At 41.6% G+C, this 23,598-nt stretch overlaps 1 protein-coding gene across 1 annotated transcript; it reads left to right on the forward strand.

The window, feature by feature from the left end:
* The first annotated feature begins 9,119 nt into the window (after positions 1-9,119).
* RBM24 (RNA binding motif protein 24) lies at positions 9,120-22,034 on the forward strand. The gene is made up of 4 exons (XM_063096402.1): positions 9,120-10,392; positions 11,386-11,509; positions 12,936-12,990; positions 19,910-22,034. The coding sequence occupies exons 1-4, from the start codon at positions 10,225-10,227 to the stop codon at positions 20,268-20,270; spliced, it is 708 nt and encodes a 235-aa protein (XP_062952472.1). The 5' UTR covers positions 9,120-10,224; the 3' UTR covers positions 20,271-22,034.
* Positions 22,035-23,598: the final 1,564 nt, after the last annotated feature.

The raw sequence follows: 23,598 nt of genomic DNA on the forward strand, positions 1-23,598 counted from the left end.
ACATAGCACACGACCATGGAATCCACTGGTCCTATCACATGTCTCACTACACAGAAGCTGCTGGCCCAACCGAAGGATGGAATGGTCTCTCGAAAACACAGCTGAAGAGCTCTCTGTCAGTGAACAAAATGACAACACATGTAATTGAAGATCTTAGTTGGCGGGCCGAGCCCTTGGCGCACTCGGGAGAGTGCGGCGCTGGGAGCGCCGCGACGCTCCCGCCGCGGGTTCGGATCCTATATGGGAATGGCCGGTGCACTCACTGGCTGAGTGCCGGTCACGAAAAAGACAAAAAAACAAAACAAAAAAAAGAAGATCTTAGTTGGCTTTACTGAGGTTCTAGAATCGGGCAACATGTTATTTCATAAAATAGAGTACGTGTTTCCATGAGCCAAGCAGAAGAGTTTGGTTTTACAGAGAGAAAAAGGCTAAGGAAAGCAGAAACAAAGAACAAAAAGTGGTTTGGTCATTTCAAAGTTACTTTCCTTGTAAGGAGAGGACAGGAAGAAAGAACAATAGAAAAATAACATCAGGTTACTACAGGCCATCTCATTTGTGTAAGAATTAAAGCCAAGGGAGTTCATTACCACACCTATTGAAGATTTAAACTGGGCTGTTCGGGAAAATTGGCTGTTATCTTTCTCCTGAATTCTCACAGGTCAGACCACAACCTAAGTGACATGGCATGTAGCAGGGGTAATCCATTTTGATTTTTATGCTGATCTTTTGGGACCTAGTGCAGGAACTCAGTCCAAAACAATGGCCTCCCATAATTTTTATCTAACATATCACAGAGATGATAACTTGCAAGATTGGAGCACCATTCTCCAGGACATGGTGTACACTTTAAGTGAATGACTCTCATATACTATGATTTGTCCCTGCATGGTTTTGCTTTTTGTTTGGTTGGTTTTTTTGACTAAATGTGTGGAGTCTCTTCCAGCAACAACAAGCAATTCTCCTCTCTGACACCAACTGGGTGTCCAGCAATTCAATTCCATTCTGACACTAACTACCCAGAGTAAGTACAGACCCTACAGATCAAGGGGTCAGTCCCAGAAGACTGCCAGTCTCAAATTGGGGGACCTTGGCAACCCACACTTCTGTCCAGCTGACTACAAATTCAGGGGTTTTTATGAATCCCCCTTCAGGTTTGAAAATTCACTAGAATGACTCATATAACTCACAAAAGTGCTTTGCTTATGATTGCTAGTTTATTATAAAGGATACAACTCAGAAACAGCCAAATGGAATATATGAACGGGGCAAAGGATAGAGGGATGGGGTGGGGCTGTGGAGCTTCCATGCCCTCTCTAGGTGGGCCACCTTTCGAGCACATCAGTGTGCTCACCAACCTGGAAACTCCCTGAACCCTTTCCTTTAGGGGGTTTTATGGAGGTTTCATTCCATAGGCATGACTGATTAAATCATTAGCCATTGGTGATTGAACTCAATCACCTCCCTGGAGGTTGGAAGGTGGAGCTGAAAGTTCTAACCCTCTAATCCCTTGGCTGGTTTTTCTGGTAACCAGCCCCCATCCTGAAGCTATCTAGGGCCTCCCTCCCCGGGAGTCATCTCATTAGCATACAAAAGGCTGTAAGTTGGGGGGCGGGGGTTGTGAGCTCTGTGCCAGGAACTCAGGACAAAAACCAAATATTTTCATTTTACTATGCCACAGTTCCCAGTAGGTAGAACTTACAGGTCTGAGAACCAATGGGTCAAATTAAGAGTAGCCCTGTTTACAATCAACCCCCAGTGCTCCTCTGCTGAGTGTGTGCTTCCTGCCCCTGCAACCCTGGGCTCTGTGAGTTTAGAGGTCCTGGTCTCAAAGAGAGAACTCTTATGCCAGAAGACACAGCAAGAGTCACATTGCACTGTAAGCTACAATGGTCACCTGGACACTTAAGGCTCTTGTGTCCGGGGACTAGCAGACAAGAAAAGGAGTCACTATCCTTACAGTGGTAATTGACCCCAATCATCGGGAGAAAATGGGGCTATACTATGAGGCAGGAATATATTTGGCACTTCTGTGATCCACTTGGATGCTTCTTGTTACTCTCTTGCCCTATTTTTACAGTAAACAGACACGTGCCACAGCTGTATCATGAGAGGGGCATGGTAACCAGGAGTTTATACCTTCCAGGGATGAGGGCCTCGGTTATGCCCTGTGACAGTTAATTTTCTGTATCAACTTCACTAGGCTGCGATGCCCATTTGTTTGGTCAAATACTAGTCTAAATATTTCTGTGAAGGTATTTTGTAGATGTGACTAACACTTATAATCAGTTGATTTTAAGTAAAGTAGATTATCCTCAGTAATATAGGTGGACCTCATCCAATCAATTAAAGGCTTTGAAAGCAAAATCTGAGGTATCCCAGAGAAGAAGGAATTCTGTCTCAAAACTGTAACATAGAAATCCTGCCTGAGTTTTCAGCCTACTGGGATGCCCTACGGATTTCAGACTTGCCAGCCCCCAATTCCACGAGTCAATTGCTTAAAATAAATCAATCTCTTCCCACATCCTTTCTCTCAGATAGATACACAGATAGATGGACAGACATAGATCTCCTCTTGGTTCCATTTCTCCGGAGAATCCTGACTGATACATACATGACAAACCTGAAAAGGATAGTGAGGAAGGATGAGTGTCAGCGCAGCCCCAAGACCGTCTGGAGCAATAGAGGCTACAGTTCGTCCTACTAACATTCTGCTTCTAAGTTCTCTCAAGAAAAGGAGCACGAGACTCCTAGAGAAGCTGTTCCTGTAACTTACATGAAGAAGTCAAGCCAGGAGGCACAAGGAGTGGACTCTGATGAGCACGTGCTGCATTGCCCAGGTCCCCTTCAGGAATGAAGGATTTCCTTCCCAGGTGCTGGAAGTGCTACCAGCAGAGAGCCTTCTGCTGTCAGTCCCACATGGGGAACACAGGGGTTGAAGAGAGCTGTATTGCCCAAGGTCATGACTGCTTTCTAGGGTAGCCCCCATCCAGTGACTAATGAGCTTCCACAACTCCAAAGGGTCATCCCAGCTCCAGAACTCCCCATAGGGTTGGCTAAAGACTGCTGAGACTGCATTGCAGCTCAGCTTTTCACTGTAATCTTGCTTCCTCCAATTACTGAGAAAGAGGTATTAACATTTCCAACTACAATTCTGAACTGAGCCAAAGAAGTCAAACACAAAACTAAATATGTTATGATTTCATTTATGTGAAAGTCAAGAACAGGCAAAACTAATATATGATAGAAGTAAAAACAGTGGTTATGTGCATGTGTGTGCGTGCGTGCATGCGTGCATGTGCGTGTGCGTGTGCGTGTGCGTGTGTGTGTGTGTGTGTGTGTGTGTGTGTGTGTGTGTGTGTAAAGGGGGTGGTTATTGATGGGGAGGGACACAGAGGAATCTCCTGATTGACAGAAATGTTCTCTATCTTGATCTGATAGTGGTTACCTGGGTGTATATACATATGTAAAAACACCAAGCTGTGCATTTAAATTTGTGCAATTGAGTATTATCTAAGTTATATCTAAATTTAACAAATTTTTTTTAAAGGTAAATAGAGTTCATTTGAATCCCAATTGAGTGCTTTGCTAGATGTATGACCTTTTGGAAGCCATTTATCTCTAGGCCTCAGTTTTCTCAATTCCAAAATGAAGATTGGACTGGATGATCTGAGTTACATGGCATGGGTCTCTTGAAACAGTTATTTTAAATGGTCTTACAAACTGAAGGAAAAATAAGGAAAAAGAAAAGAACATTTTTTTAAAAAGGCAGTTTTCAAAAGAAAAACAAATGGCCCAGAGATATATGGGGAAAAAAAAAAGCGACAAGAGCATTTTTACCCTAGAAAATACATACAGGTACTTCAAAAATTAAATGCAAATATTAACTTAGTTTTTTATTGCTTCCAAAGCATTCATTCCACAATTTTTTCTTCCACAAAGAACTCAATCACACAATCACAAGGTTTCTTGGGGTTCATCCCACCACCAATTACAGGGATGGGTCATGGGTAAATCAGTGTCATTTCATCCCCTGTGCCATGATGGGAAAACAGAATGGAACCCAGTCCCCAGCCAATCAGTAATCACATACCCTTGGCCTCTAAAATCAGTTCAAGAGCAAGCTTGCAACATAAGGTGATCTAATCTGAAGGAAGATTAGACTTCTGTCTGAAAATTGGGCAAAAAAGATCTGTTCCTCCCTCCACCTACATGTGAACAAGGAAGCTCTTGGCTCTGGGAGCTGCTGGAAGTGTCTTGCTACCTTGAGGGAGTCAGCTAAGGAACAAAGCCAACCATCAGAGCCAACCATCAACCTCTTGCAAAGGCGAGAAGATCCCAGCAAAGAGACAGTCTTGGTGACAACATGATCTTTGGACTCAAAGCATACCTGAAGCTTGCCCTGCCTCTGGACTTTTTAATTAGAGGAGATAATAAATTCCTTTTTTATTTAAATCAGTGTGAGTTAGGACTTTTCTCACTTGAAACCAAAATCTTTCTACCTTATACAGCAGTGTCAGTGAGGATTCTGGAAAACCGACATCAGTATGTGCTGGTAGAAATAAAATCTGATGCTACCTTTTGAAGGGCACTTTGGCAGTGTGTATCCAAAAATCTAAATATGGGCCTACCCTCCAACCTAATATATAAACTTGTAAGAATGTATTCATTCACTCAACAAATATTTAAACACTGACTATGTGCCAAAGACCATTCTAGGAGTCAGTGCTTTAGCAATAAACAAAATAAAGTCCCTATGGAACCAGCCTTAGAAAATAATCAAGGATGTGTAAAAAGATTTATCTACAAGTGTATGAATTTTGAGTCACTTATAATAGAGAACAATTGGAGACAATACAAATATAAATGCTCAACAAGAGGAGATTGCTTAAATAAATTTTGGGGCATAAAGGGGGTGAAATTCTATTTAGGCACTTCAAATGGATCGTAGAAACTATTTAATGATAAGGAAAAATATTCACCATATACTAGTAGGTTTTAAAAAAGCTGATGGTAAACAGAATGTGGAGTATAACTTATATTTGTATCCTTATGTGTGTATACTTATGTACAAGAAAAGCCTGGAATTAAATACTCTAAACTGTTAACAGTTATTCTAAGGAGCAGAATTGTGGGTGATTTTTATTTTATTTTCTTCTTTGTATATCTTCATGCTTTTTCATAATTTTCTATCATGAATATGCCTTTCCTTGATTATCAGAGAAAGTATCAATATTACAAAATGATCTCAAGTAGTTTAAATGAAAAAATAAACACTCAGGTATTAACATTGGGCCATCTCCAAAATCCAAGGTGACCCTCCATACACATCTTTTAAAAAAGAGAAAGACTAGGAGGTGTTGCTCAAGGAAAACTATCAGATTTTTTTCTAACCACATTTGTACTTTTTAATGGAAAAAACTGAACAAGGTCTTGGAGCTGGTTAATGACTGACTACCTGAACTAGGCCCTAGGTCTCCTGTCTTGGGATCCAAGACTATTTCCACCTCACTGTGCTCTCTGCCCAGCACACAAGCAACGTCATAGAATGAATCTGTCATCAAGAGAGAGGTCATTCAGTCCATTTGGAGAGTATCATCAGTTCCCTAAAAATAACTTGGCAGCTCAAAGGCTCACTGTTTAAAGACTTAAAACCAAGGCAGACCCTGAGTTTGAAGCATAAAGAAGCACGCGGTGGGATTAAAATGTTTGCATTTTCTTCCTTGCCTTTCAGATTTCTACAACAGAATGTAAAGTATGTGTACACTTAAAGTCACTTTTGCACAGGCAGGGCGAAATTGGCAGGGTGAAGTTGGCAATGAACTTTTTCATCCCCCCCACTCCCGCCCCCCACCTCACATTTTCATTTCTGTCTTTGCCTTATCCCCCAAATAGCCCTAGTTTGCTTTCTGTTTGGGGGATTTTTGATGTAAAAGAGGCATTATGATTTTAATGACTGAATAACAGTTACAAATTTCCATTTAACTTTACTTACCAGCTTAGCAGTGGTTTAATGAAGCGTGAATAGAATTTGCCAGAGGTGGGTCTGAGCTGAAGTATGTTTCTGACTGCCAGCTCTTCTGCACACTGAAATAGCAGCATAACCTATTACACACATTGGTTATCTGTTACTAAGAGAAAATTACCAACACACCCAGAGAGGCAGAAATATAGCTGATGATGAGACTTCTCAAATGGCCAGAAAACCTGTTGGTTTTACATCAGAATGCTCACAGACTCTCAGAAGAAGGTAAAATGGTTCCAAATTTCCAAACAACCAAAACAAGACTTCACTGAAGCCATATTTTTGTTTTTTAGAAAAAAAAAAAAGTGTTGGGCCTAAATACTTTGCAAGTGGTCAGTTCTAATCAAGAATGCATTTCTTCCCATCAAGCTTGAAGGTAGATATCTTTAAGATGTCAATGCTTATCAGCAAATACTTCTTTAGTGCTAACTATGCGTAGAATTCTGCACAGGGTTAAATGACCTGCAGGGGATCCAGTGACACCTAAGAGACTATCCCTGCTCTCAAGTGGCTTATTGTCGAAAGCAATACTGTTTCTGGAGTAGGAGCCTCAATAGGACAGAATAATGTTTCTCAACTTTCCTGAAATATTTCTCTCTTTTTTCAAAATTCTTCTAATAGCCTGTGAGCCTGGAGTTGATTTCCATGATTAATTGAAGAGGGAGGGGGAAAAAGGAGAAAATAGATAAACAAATGTGAAACTTGTGAGCTTGATTCTGGACTTTAATAGTCAGATAAAGATTTTGAACAAAGTGGACAATAATTTACTGTAAGTAATGAAATAATATCGATCTTGCCACAGAGTGGAAACCAAGGATTCAGGGATATCCATAGGAACTAATTTGGATATGACAAGCTTGGAACCTATTTATAACTTTTACTGTATTTTATGGCTCTTTCTTTCCAAAGAAGAATACATCATGTTGCACAAGGTCTTTGAATATACAAGTATTCTCTGCCAAAAGCAGCTGAGAAAGCAAAAGGATTGCCCAAGTATTGTTCTTCAAACCTAAATTCGTAATGGGTAATTGTACAGAAATATTTGGTACTTAATAACCTTGAAATGTTGAGTTCAGAAAGATTTTATGGCCCCAAGGGTACATGGCTTGATGGCTTAGTTTCATAAATCCACCAAGAATGTATCTGGCCATTGTAACTGTGCCCACCTTTGTGCAGATGTAAAACAAAACCTGCAGTGCGCATCAATAATCCTAGCACAGCGCATGCCTGTGGGAGGTACTCAATGAAGTTTTGTGGAAATGAACTAAGTATGAATTATGGCTTCTATTTTAATAGGGTTGGAAAACAAGGAATCTCCATCCCACTTGAACTTTGTTCTCAGTGATTCACATAATACCAGAGTATTAGTAGTTTTAATTATCCGTAGAATTCAAAATTAGGGAATATCCAGGCATCATTTCATACAAAATGAAACACAGTTCAGACAAAGCTATCAAATATTTACTGCTCCCATGAAAGAATAAAAGCACACCAGTCAGGGACTGCATGGGATTGGAAGGAGGGCGACTGCATTATTTTTTCTGGGACAATATCAGGGAAGCATCTTATTTCCAAAGCTGGAGTTCCTGTGACACAGGTATCTCAACCTGAGATCAGAATTTTCTTGTAGATCTCACCACTTTACCTAGTGAACATCCAAACTGCTGGTTATACTCCTAGACACCCTCCTTCCCTGACAGTATCACAGTACCTTCCTGGGTGGGCTCCCATCCAGGTTGGAAGAGAGGGGAGACAGAGTCACCCAACCGAGACTTCTCTGCAAGGTGTTTCACCTCACAAAAGGGTTTTGCCAAGGGTTTTGCCAGAGTCTCATCTAAGTATGATAATTCTTAAGTAACACCGCAAGATGGAATGTTGAATATTAAAAAACATGCTACCTCTGTTTCACTGCCTGCTTTGTTTTTTTAATTTTTAAAAATTATCTTTCATCATATCAGCACACAGCCCCTTTTAAACCTGTCCTTAAGCAATGAGGAGACAGTGTTGCTTACAATTTTACTTTCTGGCTCTCATGGGCAGACATAAAATACTTAATTTGTTTTCAATTGGATTAAACTTTCTTCTTTAAACTTTAGATAGATTTCTTATTTCTCCATAACTCCCACTGGGGGTTCACACTTAAAGAAACTGATGACCTGAAAAAGTCAACTTCATGCCGAAGTCAGCAAGATGAAAAACGAAATTTAACATTTTGCTCGAGAATATTTGCATTGCATTCCCGTTAGCTTTTGCAAACGCAACATTTCTCACCCTCCTGAGTTGGTTGTAAAGATGCCCCGGAAAGAGAAACAGAGTTAAGTGCCTCTCTCTAATAGGTTAACATACTGAATTGCTTTAAAGGGAATAAATGGTGCACATCAGGGGCAATTAAGGTAGGGACTTCGGGATGGACTCCTGGTGGAAAGGACTTAAAAGGAAATGCTGCACCGACAGTGAAACGTTCTGCTCACACTAAATATTTTCGCCCAAATCTTAAATATGACCGAATGATTTGAAGGCCTACTTGAATGTACTCTTGATTAAAGTAAATTGCAGAAGGTTGATGTCAAGTAATAAATACATGTGGAGTGCGCTATGTTCTACAAATGCTTTCAGGTCTGCTGGTAGAAATCAGTGGTTATGTAACAAGTTGATTTCAAAAATTACGCCTTTTACAACATCCAGATAAAACAGACGAGGCCAAGTCACTAAACATTCTTGCAATTGAAATGGAAGGAAATAAATTAATTCTTTGCTTTGGGGGGAGGGGGGGAGAAGGACTTGTGATGAGACATCTGTGCCAATCTTCCTGAATAACTAAGTTAGGGAGGAAAGACAAATTTGGTGACTGTGGGGGCTAAAGAACTAATTTATAGTCCTCTGAAATAGAAGGCGGTGCCTGGTGGACACAGGTATCCACGGTTACTTCGTTTGGCTGGGCCGTGAGCAGTTAAAGCCAGTGGCTCTCCCAGTTCACCCAAACGCGAGATCATTTCTTTTTTTTTTTTTTTTTTTCTTTTGCCTTCCTGCTCTGCCTCTTTGGTTCTCCCCAGCAGCACCTGCTCTTTGGGGCCACGGAAAGTTGGGGATCCTTCTTCTTACTCTCCAGACTCCAGAGTACCAGCTCAGATATCGCTGGCCGAGCTCCTGGCCCCCAGCACCTGGGAGGGGTCTGGCCTCTCAGCGACCCGCCCCAAGCCTCGGGAGCCCCCAGCTCGCTAGTCCAGGTCGCCGGCCCTATCCCCGAGGCCTAGCGCAAAGAGCTGGCGTCGTCGGCTTTGGAAAGCACCTCAGCTCCCTCCGCCGGCGAAGTCCCCGAGCCCTGGGTCCCGGCTGGGGCCGCGCCGGGTCCCCAGGACTTTGACGGGTTAGAGCGGGCGGCGCCGAGAGCGAGGCCGCCTCCAGCCGCCTCCAGCCGCCTCCAGCCCCACCTCAGCGCCGGCTGCAGAGCCCGGGCCCGGCGACCCAGCGCCGCGCCGCGCCGGGAGAGGAGCAGCTGTTCCCAACAGCTGGGGGGCGGCGGCGCCGGGCGCCCCAGGTGCTGCGGCGGCCAATCGCAGGCGTCCGGCCCGCCCCCTCCCCAGCCGGGCGTCGACCCCCGGCCCGCGGGGGAAGGGAGCAGAGAGGTGGAGAGCCGTGCTCCGCACTCGTCTTCCAGCCTCCGCGGCGGGAGGGACAGCCCCGAGCCGACGCCGCGCGGAGTCCCCCGCCCCGGGCCCGCCGCCGCGCCCCCCGCCCGCCCGGCTCCGCGCTCGGACGCTCTCACCGCCGACCCTTCCCACGCCCCACCCGGACACCCGATTTCTAAGAAAGAAAAATCTACCTCCAGACGCACCCCCTTCCGTCTTCGCTTGAGGACCACCCTGTCTTTTCATTTTTGACCTCCCCGCCGGGTGAGTGGAAGCCGCTTGCACAGTTTACACAACCGGATCCTAACCCGGACGATCCGGAGAATTTGTACCGTGACCGGCGGGGGGGGCGGGAGGAGAGAGCGAAGTCAAGTGTCCGGGGCTCCTGGCGATTTGGGAAGCCTCGCGCCCCTCGCCCCCGCCGCGCCGCCGCCCTTGCCCCCGGGCTCCCCCTCGGCCCCCGGCGGCCGCGAAAGGGTGCGGGAGACGCGGAGCCGGAGGAGGAGGCGCAGCCGCTGCCCGAGCCGGAGCCGCAGCCGCAGCCGGAGCCCGAGCCGCGGGGCGGGCGCGAAGATGCACACGACCCAGAAGGACACGACGTACACCAAGATCTTCGTCGGGGGGCTGCCCTACCACACCACCGACGCCAGCCTGCGCAAGTACTTCGAGGTCTTCGGCGAGATCGAGGAGGCGGTGGTCATCACCGACCGGCAGACGGGCAAGTCCCGGGGCTATGGATTCGTAAGTTGCACGGAACGGGGGAGGGGCGGAGGGACGGAGCGGCGCTCGGCCGGGGTGGCGTGAGGGGCCCGGCGCCACCGTGTGAGCAGCCCCGCGGCCGTGAGCGGTGCAGCCCCTGGCTCCCGGCTGAGCTGAAACTTTGCGCGCGGCGGAGCTGGGAGAGGGAGGGCCGGCGCCTGTCTAGCCGGGTTTGGGAGGATCGAGCTCCGTGAGGTGCCGGGGGCCGGACGGGGCAGGGGTGGGAGGAGAGAACTACCAGGACCGCTGGATTTGGGGTGAGGAGCTGCAGCCCCGCGCAATTGCCTTCTCGGGTAGGAGGCCGGTTGTTAAGTGCGCTGTTGCTTTGTAAAAATGCGTGTTTTCTGGCGTTCCGGCTGGGGCAGGGAGGCGACACCCATGAGTTCTGGGGCTCTTCCCCTCATGTCACACACCTCCTCTTTTTTAAATTGCAAAGGTAGGTTCTTTAAAAAAGATGGTCGTGTGGCTCTTTACCGAACTGAAACAGAGCCTATTAAGCTTCCGGGAGATTTAAGTGTGCAAATTCAGCTGCCAAAGAGCGGGGATCCCCAGAGTACGACAATAGCTATTGTCATTAGGGAGTGTGTGCGGGTGGTCGGGAGCATCGAGCGGATGTGAGGCTGGGCTTTCTTTAAAGCCAACAGTGTTTCTGAGGCAGGTGGGGATCTGGGGGTCGGTGGCGGGGAGGGCGGGCGGGATGGGTAGATGGTCAGGGGAGGTAGGATCTACAGGAGTTCTAAGAATTCAGGCTTCCAAATCTCCACTAGGCCCTACTGATACCATTAAGACTTAAAGGTGGGGGTGGAGAGTTTCTGTCTTAAGTGGGGGATCAAGAAGTAAGAACCAACCAAAAAGAAAAGAAAGAAAAAGTCCGATTCAGTTTTATCATGAATGACTTCTCCACTGTGACTCTCAGTTTCCTTCAGGAGTTAATTTGGAGCTTTGTATGTATGTCTGTGTGTGTATGTTGCTAAGGTCACCATGGCTGACCGGGCTGCTGCTGAAAGGGCCTGCAAGGATCCCAACCCCATCATTGATGGCAGAAAGGCCAATGTGAATCTGGCATACTTAGGAGCAAAACCAAGGATCATGCAACCAGGTGAGAAATGCCCATCCCCCCATCCCCCCCCCCCAGAGTCCCCCACTTATGAATAGAATGATGCCCTGATTCGGAAGACATTGGCTCCCTGAGAATCTGTAGATATGTTTAGTAAACTTGAACCATGGCTGGTTATTCTACTAAGGCATTAAAGATAAATGAGAGTTGTAAAAACTCCTTCCAGGACTTGAAATGTCCCTTGTGCAAAAATAAATATTGGGGATCTGGACAGTTTGAATAACCAAGAGTTAGGCTTGACTCATCTGTCACCTGTATGACATACATTTGTAGTCCACTCTCAATATTCAGTTTTTAGCCACTTGTAGATAATTCACATGTGAGTCATATATATGGGCAAATTTGTCAACTCCAGTTAGTTTATTTTCCTACTTTTAGTGTTGTCTCTCCTGCACTGTCCTCAGAGCAGGCAAGCTGACTTGAACACTGACCCAAGAGAAGTATGGGGTGGGGTGGTGTCCACATGGTAAAGCTTTAACATAAAATCACAGAATATTAGCAATCGAAGGAAATAGATTGCACCTATTCAAGGTCTGTTATTTACAAATAAAGAAGCTGACACTTAGAGATAAGAAATAGTTTAACCAAAGTCACGTAATTATTAGTTGCATTTTGTCTATGTGAAAATATGATCTTTTGGATTATTTACAACACTGCCCTTTGCATTAGCACAAATAGCTGAGAGTTGGCTATTGAGCAAATGTAATCTTTTTCTTGAGTGAGCAACTTTACTGGTTTGATTAAATCATGTACCCTTCACTTCTAAGTCTTTCCTGAAATTTTTCTGAAATTTTGGAAAGAGATTGGCACTTCCCTCCAAATGGATTTAAAAGGAAACTAGGAAACTAGGTTGCCAAGAAAGTAAGTGCATGTGCAAATATCCATGGGCATTTAAAAATATGTATTTGTCTAATACATTATGTTTATGTACTATCCAGAAGAGAAGGCAAGAGTTTGTTTTCATGAATTTTTAATATTGCAAACTGTAAAACCCATAATCAAAGCATTGTTCAAAGCATTCCAGCATGTTCCAAATTACAAAGACTTTTTATAGACCATGGTTCAGAATTTTAAGAATATTTGTGAAATGTAACTTCATTGTCAAGTCCTGTTCTTGGTTTCATTTCATGAACATTTTTGCCTGGTCTAATTATTTTCTAAGGTCTTACTCAGGGTCTGTCAAGTACATTTTGCGGATTTTTTTTTAGAGTTTTCACTTCCAGCCTATGAAAGCCTTTATTTTGGATTGATGATAGCATTTATGAAACCAACTTTTTAAAATAGACATACCTATATGTGATATTTTCTCTAAAGTATTTTTCCAAGTGAAAGTTGTGATTGCATTTTATATGTAGGAGTCATAAATGCCTAATGCACAAATAGAGAATGTGGTATGTTTTGTTGTTAGGTTTTGCCTTTGGTGTCCAACAACTTCATCCAGCTCTTATACAGAGACCTTTCGGGTAAGTCAATTCATCAGGCCCTCCTAAGTTTCAGTATGGTTATCATTTGTTAACTTGCCTCTTTGTTATAGGCAGATCATCATGTCACAGAACGTTCCCGGTTATACATATTTATATTTGTTTGTGTATTTTTAATGCTGATACTATAAATATTTTTAGATGAGTCAAGTTATCTGACCAAGTACCAGCCTCCAAACCAGACAAATTTTGATCTTATGATTAACCAAACCAAACCAAACCAAACAAAAATACCAGGTATGACTTGTATACAAGACGATTGTGTCCCAACACCATTACTGCTGTTCAACTTGACTCAATTTTATTTATCTTTTTCTAACCTGACAGGGCTCGTATACAGTTAAGCTAACTGATCAGAAGGATACGGTGATAACAGGTGGAATAGTTCTGTTTGGAATTAAACTCTGTAACCGGTAGACTCAGACACACAAGCTCAGATGGTGATTAATGATGCATGGATGTTGGTGTTGTTGTTTTTATTTTTTACCCTAGTCAATAGCCCTCCGTGTGCTTTATTTTATTTATTACAGTAATGAAGTGGTGTTGATAGCTAAACTGTGTGCTTTTTTACTTAATTGAAAAGAGCTGTAGTGAAAGTGTTTTCTTTTCCTCGGGGAAGGGGCTCTTTGCGTTTTGGTTTTCGTGGTGGTGCTGAGGAGTGTTGACTTTTGACTTTGCCATGGGAAGCAAAGGGCCTTTTTTTTTTTTTTTTTCTTGCTTTTAAGCTGTAGCCTGTGACTTCTGTTTAACCATATTTTTGTAGTGAGTGCTAAATTGTGTGATTTCTCTGTGAGAATACAGATTCATTGCTTGCATGTCCTAAGTTTCTGTTTTATGGGGAGTTTCCTGGGAACTGGGTTCTTTTCTTTTGCAATGTGTATCCACTTTCAGGCCATCTAATTTAAAGGTTCAGCAAGTCTCTTCAGTTTTCATAAACACCAGCCAGTTTTGTTGAGCAGCAGAGCACTAACTTTCACCTTTCAAGCCTAACTCGGGTGAACAGCCTGCTCATATTTGTGTTATCTCTGTCTCCTGTGATTACCAGCTTTCCTGTTCTGAGGTCCCTATTTTTCTTCCATTCAGACACGATGTGGGTGGGAGATCACCTACCACCTAAATTTACCCTGGGTACGAGAGTGTTTGGGCTATGTTCTACCTGATCAACATTCCCGTAACACTAATGCCAGAGGTTTAAAATTCCTTCTTAAACATTCTAGCTGTTCCAGGAGTATTTTATCCTCAGCAATAGTTTCTTCTCTAGCTTAGAACCTAAACATCTACATGTGTAACCTGGAAGTCTGGAATCTTGGATAGATGTCTATCTACCCTGTGTGTCTCCAAGAAAAGACTTTTTTAAAAAGTTAATAATAATTTGACTTGGAAGAGTCAAGTTAAACGAGGGTACTTCAAAAAGTTCATGGAAAAATAGAATTAAAAGAGAGAATATGATTCTCCCCATGAACTTTTGAAGTACCCTCCAATTTTCCATAAACACCTTCTTATAACCCTCCCTTTAACTAATCAGTACTTCATTCTTACTGCCAACTCCTAGTTTTTTTGTTTGTTTGTTTGTTTGTTTGTTTTTTGCTGTAGAAGAGTCTTCTGCCCAATATGATTAGAAAGGGCCTTCATATATCCATAGCTATTTATCGAAGCCCCATCCAAGCCAATCTGTATACTGATAATAAATAGTGGGTTGATGGGTCCAACCATTTCTGTGGGTACTTCATTGGTCTAGACTATCTGTTTAAGGTGGCATTGGGGAGGAGAACACACATCTGAAGAAGTGATGATGGTCTTAGTCATGATCTCACATTAATAATCATGAAACAGTTATAAAACTAAATCAACAGGTATTAGCATGTGTTTATTTTTTTCACTGTGTTAGTGTTTGGTTGATGCAAAATGAAGAAATTATACATTAGTTTGGGAAACAAAAATAATACAAACCAGTTAAGAAGAGCTAATTGCTAAGTGATTTGATATTGTTTCAAGTACAAAAGGAATTCAGAGTAGCAAGAAAATAGATGGGTTGGAGTTGGACAAAGCTATTTGGGGGCTGGGGGCTGTTCAAGAGGTTGACTTGAAATAAACTTGGACCAATGGGTATGTCTTGGACAGATAAAAGGAAGACTGGATACAGATAAAAGGAAGACTGGATACATCTGAAGGGTATAGGATGGAGTGAGTGTAAACAAAGGCAAAGAGGAGAGAAAAAGACTCAGTGCATGGAGAAACCAGACTGTTTAGGGAAGGTCTTGAGAGCTAGGCATAGCCATTTGGGCTGGTTGTGGAAGTCCTTATCAATCCTTGAGAAAGAAACACGAGGGCAATAGGAATCACCAGAGTAAAGTGTGTCATATGGAAATTTTAAATCAAGTGTGTTTTGATCATAGCCTTCATTTTTCATCTCTTCCAATATTAACTGTCTTTAAAAAGGATGGTGATTATTACTGTGTGCATAAATTGTTTGAACTTGAGATTCCTAATAGAAACAGATAGCATTCCAGGTAGACCAAGCAAGCTTTCTCTTTCTTTTTTAATGGGTTCTCAACACTGCTCTAATTCCCAAGAGTCTGTACCTAACAAATCACACCTGGTCATCCTAAATTCAATTTGAATGCCACATATTCTTATTTTAGGCCTGGAAAGAAGCTTGAGCATTTTTAATTTTACTTATTTGAAATTTCTAGTGATGGAACCCTTTTTTAAAATGTGGTCCTTAAATAGCCCCCAGGCTACTCTGGGCCTTTAAAAACAAAACATTGGCCTGAAGGAACTTGTGATGTAACACAGTGGGCAGATACAGAGAAACTAGTGGATTTGCTGAACTATATCTTATGAATAGTTATGTTTGAAAGAAGCATTTTCTTATGGAAAACTTGGAGGGGAGATGCTGTAGATCTGTGAGCAGAAATTTCTGGGCTAGTTTATTTTTTTTTGGCAGCTGGCTGGTACAGGGATCTGAACCCTTGACCTTGGTGTCATAACATCACGCTCTAACCAACTGAGCTAACCAGCTAGCCCCTGGGCTAGTTTAGATCAGGTTAATAAACATATATTTAAATAGTTATTAACTTTAAGCATTAAGTTTTATGCTGGGTGTGGTAACACTCTGTTGGGTATTTATACTCTCCACTAAAGGGTGCAGGAGGGGCCATAACTAACGTTAACCAAACATCTGTTCTGTGCATGATACTGATAATGGATTTACATAAATTATGTAATTAAATTTTCACATTAAGTATTCGATGGAGGCACTGTTAATGTCCTTTCTGTGAGTGAAAAAACTGAGATGCAGAGAGGTTAATTAACTTCCCCCTGATCACAGGACTGGTAAGTGTTAGAGTTTGATTCCAGATTCACAATCATGTTCTGCCTGCCTTCAAAAGCTGTGTTCTTTCTTTCCTCTGTATCAAGCTGCAGCAAAAAAAAAAGACATGATTGCATTGTCTTTCATAATCTAGTAAGAAAATTGATAAGCACCAGGAAGACCTGTCCGTGTGACTTGAGGTAACGGAGAGAAATATCAGGTCATTGGGATTTAGGAAGTCTTCATGAAGGAAGTAGAAGTTGACCTAGATTTTAAAGAATGATGGACGATAGGGGACTCTTTTTACCAAGTACCTACTAGATTTACTATTGTAGGGTCTTCCCAAAGATAATTTTATTTAATGCATAGCAACTAAGGGTTGAAAATATTAGTCCATTTCACGTATGAAAATGTGAGACTAAAAGGTAAAGCAAATCTCTGAAGGCTCTACACATAGTGAGTGCTAGAGCAGGGATGGATGGAATTTGGATTTCACCAGGTAGAGGTGGAGTGAAGATTGGCATCCCAGGTGAGGTTCGGATGGCTTTGAGTGGAGATGAGGGTCTAAGAATGTGTGGCATGTCCAGGAAACACTAAGGAGCCCAATTGACCTGGGTTCAAGGAAGGGTGGAAAGAAATACTGGAAAGGTATTTTGGAGCCAGAGGCATAAAAGGTTTAGGAATGCCAAGGTTTCAGAAATTTGCACTTAGTTTGGTATAATGTTGGGGCCGAGGACTAGTTTGAGCAAGTGAGTGAGATGGAAGCTTTGTCAGCAGTCTGTGTGATAGGTTGGAAGAGGAAGAGGTCACAGAGAAATGTCGGTGGGACCTGAAGAGATGGCAAGAAGAGGAAAATGTAGTCATTTTTCTTTGAAACTTACAAAAAGTATCTGCTTTGCCCTTGTGCTTTTGTAACTTCTGTGTGTATACAGTCTATGTTTAATTGAAAGAAAGGACATTGGTAGAGATCTAGTAGGAGAGGGAGATTCCCAAATCGCCTTAATAGATTCCTTAGACTATGAAAAGAGCTGGGAAGGCAGGAGTTGATTCAGAAGTGCCACCTTACTCTCTAGTCCCATTCTGCCTTCCCTCCTGAACCAAGGTATGTTAGGCTCTGCATGGTTTTCTGGGTTCTCCTTTCCTTTAAGCCTCAAAGGGCTCTAGATTTTCCTTTGCCTTCCAGATGTCTTCCTATCCCTTGCCAGGTTTCATGTAGGTGTCTGATATTCCAGTGAACTTTATTTATACTCTCATTGGTTGGCATTATAAAATCAAAGCTATTTCTTAATGTAAAGAAAATGCAGAGATAGAGTCCTCTAAGCAACCCTGCCTATCTTTTGATGCATTCTACACACACACACACACACACACACACACACACAGTTTATGATGCCTTTTTGTAGGAGAAACTTATTTTCAGTTAACTTTTTTATTCAAAGATGTGAACCTAGCAACTGTGTGTTGTCCTTGGAACTTTGGGAGTACGAGGGGTTAATGTTTTGGTATCAGTGAGATTCATACTGGCTGGACTTTGCCGCTGATAGATGTTTTACTTTGGCCTTATAAAGACATTTTACCCGCTGGAAACCCTTGTCGCATGACAGGATCAAAAATAGCCCGGCTGCAGCCCCAGCTGTCCATCACCACATGTAAACTGGCCTGAGAGGAGGCCCTCTTAGCCATGTCTGCACATTGTGGACGTGGTGGCCTCCAGGGACAGTGCTTCATAAAGCCACACCTGTCGCTGTAAGTGAGCCAGTCACCTGACCTGCAGCAGAGTTCTGAGTGTGTGCATGACCACGCGTCTGGTTTCTGACAAGCAGTTAAGAACATCTCTAAGTGTCCTCAGAAACACTTGATGACGTCGTTTCTCCTGGCACTGGGAAAGATCTACAAGTCTGGTAAAATTGAGTGTATTTTTATCATTGGGGTCAAAGTTTACTACCCTCTGTGATAAATTCATCTTTTCCATGGATGTTCGCTAATGAGTGCTTTTCAGTGAAACTCTAAAAAGGCAAAGCAAAATCTTTGTTTTTGAAAAATCTGACTGTGAAGTTCTCTGTTTTTTAAAACTCTCTTTAAAGTTCTTTAAAATTTGAAGACTGTACTTGTGTGTGTATTTCTTCTAAGTTGGCTTTGCCAGCAACCAAATAGCCTTCTAGTGTCATATTTTTAGAAATATAGGGCATTTTGATAGAGATTATTTTAAACTAAGAAGAAAATAAATCAGATATTCATGGTAGTGTTTTAAATGGGCAGTAACGAATCGCAAGAGTAAGGGTTGAGATGCATGGGATTTTTTTTTTAATACCTCTTGTGATTTATCTTTTAACCAAATTAACTTTTAAGTAAGGTTATTGGAGTCTGTCTTGTATGTGATCCGTGAATGTATAATTTTAAAAGGCACTTGATTTTGTTTTACTTTCTTGAACTTCTGCAGGATAATTCATAATCATACAGTTGATTTATACAAAATATCAACTGATAGGGCAGATTTAAAACAGATATGCTAATCATTCTATTTCTGTTGATTTGGAGGATAAAACAAGTTAGTGGATGTGCCAAAAAATGTTTCCTCATTATGTTAACCTTTAAAAATTTCTATTAATTTTAGGAATATTTAGTTGTATTTCCCTGTTCCTGTCTTTTCCCTCAACCTCATCATTTCCCCACAACCCCTTCTGTCTGTCTTGCATAGAGATAAACAAGCTGGCTGACCCTCAGTTGCCTGATAGTCAAACAGGTTTGGTTGACTGTTATGTCCTTATGAATTTTATGGGAAAAAAAAGAAAGAAAGAAAGAAAGAAAGTGTGCTGCACATCTTTTTGGGAATCACTGCCATGAATGTTAATAGTGTTTTTGTAGCTTCCCACAACAGCCTCTTGTGACAGAGTGAGCTGCACTACAGTTCGTTTGAGAAGTGTGATTCTGCTGTGTTTACCACACTTGTGAACTTTTAAACTCCTTTTTTTTTTTTTGTCGCCTGCTTCTTTTTTTAATTATTATTTTTAATAAGGGTGACTGAGGTTGCAGAGAGATTAATGTGTGCTGAGTCTGCATAGCAATTTCAAGTAGGGTTGCCATGATAATAAACATATGGATTTTGTTGAAATTTATTTTAGTTTGACAAATCAGCCATTGCCCCACAGAACTGAATGATCACAGATTACCTTCTGAGTGCTATATTGATGCCTAAGAATTTTACTATTTGCTAAACACTTTCATGAGCTCGTTACAAAATTTTCTAAAGTCTTAAACGTTTGTTAAATGTCTTATGTGCACAGCCCTCACGAACCTTGACTTACTTTCTAAACTTTTGATAAGTGATATTTAATGACTCTTGAATAATCATAAATGAAACTTATAGCAGGGAGGGTGTCGTCATATTTTTTGCTGTTGAATTCTTTGGGGGACACTCCATGACTCTGGCTACTGCCAGAGTACTTTCAATGGACCGCTAGAAAGTAGATATTGTGGCAACCCTATGCTTATAATAACCACTAAATTTGAGTTTGTCTTATCTCTGAACAACAAATGCTCCAGATAGGAGGTGACACCTGGCTGACTTTGTTTTCCATTTCTCAACAGGATCCCTGCCCACTATGTCTATCCGCAGGCTTTTGTGCAGCCCGGAGTGGTCATTCCCCATGTCCAGCCGACAGCAGCTGCGGCCTCCACCACACCTTACATAGATTACACTGGAGCTGCATATGCACAGTACTCAGCCGCAGCTGCCGCCGCTGCCGCCGCAGCCTATGACCAGTACCCCTACGCGGCCTCTCCAGCTGCTGCAGGGTACGTCACCGCTGGAGGCTACGGCTATGCGGTCCAGCAGCCAATCACCGCGGCGGCACCTGGCACAGCTGCCGCCGCCGCTGCCGCAGCTGCCGCCGCAGCCGCATTTGGCCAGTATCAGCCTCAGCAGCTGCAAACAGACCGGATGCAATAGACCAGCCGTCTGATCAAAGTTGAATTGTTTTCTCTTTCCCTCCCCATTTTCCAATTTTTAGTAGCTAGTAAGAGTTAACATTGACTTTAACAGCTTTAAAAAAAAAAAAAAAAAAAAAGCGATGCTATCGTGAAGCAGAATTATTATTTTTTTTAATACTCCAGGTAGTGTTCTAGATGAGAAAGCGGTGAGGACGAGGGGAGTGGGCGGCGTCTTGGAAATCAATCCCAAAGAGCCTGAGTGTATGAGAGGCCGCTAGGAGATGACGGCAGGAGTAACCATGGAACTTCGCTTTTGTAACGGGATTTTTATTTTTGCTCTTTTTATAGTATCAGGGAAGCAAACTGCCTTTTACCAGTTAGAAAATGCTCTTTGAATCTAGTTGAACCAGGGAATACAGAGTGAGCAGTATGTAGCTTGAATTACATTTAAAAGCAGATTTTTTTTTTTTTTTTTACAAACAAAGCGGTGAAAGCACTGATTGTCATTTTTAGCAGTCACTATGGCCTATAGAACTTTTTTCGAGTAAGAAGGTAGTGTTCTCACTATCTCAAACATGGGCATCGAACAATCATTCTAGGAGCGTGGCAGTGGGTGAAATGGTGGACAGGCACCAAAGCTATCTTCTCATCTGTCCTGTGGACGAGTGGGACTGTGGAGCAAGTGATGTGGAATGAGCGGGCGCAGCAGCTGTACAGACAATCAATAACACACAGTTCTGGAAAGAACACATCACTTGTGCTTGTTTGATGAGCTTGTCACATTCTAATCCCTCTCCCCATCCTGTTTCAATTTTGGGAAACTTGTATCTGCTGGTGTCAGCAATTCTGATTCTGAAATAGGATCAGGCTTTTATTACAACAGCCTTCTCTTTCTATTTATTGTGTCGACTCGTGGCTTATGAAAAAGGCAGGCAAAGTTTGCAGACTCTTAAACCCTTAAGAACTGTCTTAAGGACACATCTTTTTTTCCCTTTTTAAATAATTTTACACTTTTTAGTATCTATTTCAGAGTCATATTTAAAACTATTTATTAGTGATTACCTGAGACAACAAGGTTACTGAGATTACAATTCTTCAAAGGTTAATGATAATGTGGTTTATACTGTGCCTTAATAGTAATGCTATTTAAGATATTTATTTTTAAGTTTTACTATGCTGCACTCTAAAGAAAGGAACTTTAGATGTGACACTGTAAAATTATGTATTCATCTCATGGCATAAATTATTTAGTAGGTCTAGATGTAGCATATTAAATATTAACCTATTCAGCTAAAGATGTTGACTTGGATTTATTTAAATTCATATGTGCACTGTATAAGAGAGTACTCTTACATTAACACATCTTAGTTTATTTTAGTTTTTAGATTTTTTTAAAGATATATTGCTAGTTTCATGCTTCCTTATTTATCGGTAATTCATTAGTTTAACACTATTCTTACGTAGTTTTTAAATGCTGCTTTACATTTTTCTTCTGAAACTGCAATACTTGCAATTTTTATTCTTAAACTAAATTGAATACTATTTTACACTGTATTGGATTTTTATACTTGAACAATTTCATACAAGGGAAGACAGGTTAGCATTTTTATGGACATTCTCCATTATCACTGGATTTACTTTAAGTATTCCCAAACTAGACAGTGTTATGTAATGTAGACATGACTCTCCTGTGCAAATTATTTATTCATTGTGCATATTGCTTTATAACATTTCAGATCTTCTAATCTATTCACTTGTATTAAATATAATTTTTAAAAACTTCTGTTGCATTGATTGTTTGTAATTCTGTGGTTAAGATGAATAAGCTTTCCTTTTAACTAGAATTAATGCCATGATTCACATGTAATATTTTCAGTGAGCATAAAACTCTTCTGGATGTGCAGTTTTTGTGCCTTTTAAGTAAATTTTGTTAACTCAGTATCCACCTTACACTTAGTAAATAGTATAGGTCATCCCCCAACAGTGAACTCTAAATGACTATTTATATCACTGAAAACTGGTCAGCTGAAGATGGCTTGGAAGGAGTGGGTTGTAGAGGGGACCAGTCAATCAGAAGCTGGACCAGCACAATGGTGCTGGGGTCAGGTAAACTGAGGTTTGGAACGAGACTCTACCACTTTCTAGCAATGTGAGTGGAGCAAATTGTAATTCGCTTTATTGGTAAGATTTTTATGGATTTCTTATCTATCATATTGAGACAACAACATGTGTCTCATGTAGTTATTCTGCCACAGAGCCAAATATATAGTAAGCGAGTATGTAGCAAATGTGTTGTAGCAGCTGTTGTGATAATGCCCTATAGTGATAGCTAACCAAAGAGAAAGTCACCTATCAGGGTGTTTTCATTTTTTAATTTCTGTCCACAATGACGTGGTAATATCTAATAAGGTGTGTGTCAGAACATCAAATGAGAAACAGTCATAGTGATAGTCTTAGTGTATATGTTATGTTAAATTTTGAATGGATTGTTTGTTTGATCACTTGGTCCTAATATTTCCCAAATCCATGATACGATATATTTTCTTTACTTCCGTTTAGTTTTCAATAATTATAAGCAACAGAAATCTGTGGTAACAGGTTCCATGTCACTCTCTCTACTTTGTAACTATCCTATTTAGAGCCATCACAATCTCAAACTTTAATTGCCTTTAGTTTTCCAAGGAAAAATAGATACCAGCCTATCTCCAGAGAGAGATGATATTGCACCCCAAGTTATTATCTAGGCTCAGTAAAATAATTTCTATGCTACTTAATTTAGTCAATGCATCAATGATTATTTTATTCCAGAAGACATGTTCTACTTTTAATTTTTCAGATTTATGAAAGGTCACTTTTGTCCTTAATAAGCCATCTATTGCTGAACTTTAAAATGAAGCAGTGTTTGATGTATTGATCAAAAATAGGTCAGACAGTTCTGGGAAAAGCTTTTCAAAAACAGCCAATTCAGAAAAGTCAAAATCCACCTACCTTTGGGTATCCCTTTCTTGGGGGTGTTTCCTGATCCATAGTAACAGCAATATTAGCAGTTACAGAGAGGGTATGATTTTTAATTTATAATCCTAAGGCACAAATTTCTAAAAAGAAAAATAAAAGTTCTCAATATCTGGTAAAGAGCAGAGAGTAGCCATGACATAATGTCTACAGTTATTGGGCAGGATACTTGTTTGTGTAGAGTAAGAAAAAGTAATGGGTCTGAGAACCAAAGTGCTGGGTCAATCCTGGTTTCATTACTTACCAGTGGGGTGATCTTAACCCCCTCTAAACTGGTAATATGTGGGTTGATAGTACCCAACTTAGTTGCTCTACCTCCAGATTTTATTAATTGA

Source organism: Cynocephalus volans, chromosome 5 (genome assembly GCF_027409185.1).
Source record: "Cynocephalus volans isolate mCynVol1 chromosome 5, mCynVol1.pri, whole genome shotgun sequence".
Taxonomy (NCBI): Eukaryota; Metazoa; Chordata; class Mammalia; order Dermoptera; family Cynocephalidae; genus Cynocephalus; species Cynocephalus volans.

Bases quoted from the DNA above. Each gene is read 5' to 3' on its own strand.
- RBM24 (XM_063096402.1), top strand. From the start codon at position 10,225: ATGCACACGACCCAGAAGGACACGACGTACACCAAGATCTTCGTCGGG. The intron at 10,393-11,385 runs GTAAGTTGCACG...TATGTTGCTAAG, and splicing joins AGTCCCGGGGCTATGGATTC to GTCACCATGGCTGACCGGGC. The intron at 11,510-12,935 runs GTGAGAAATGCC...TTTTGTTGTTAG, and splicing joins ACCAAGGATCATGCAACCAG to GTTTTGCCTTTGGTGTCCAA.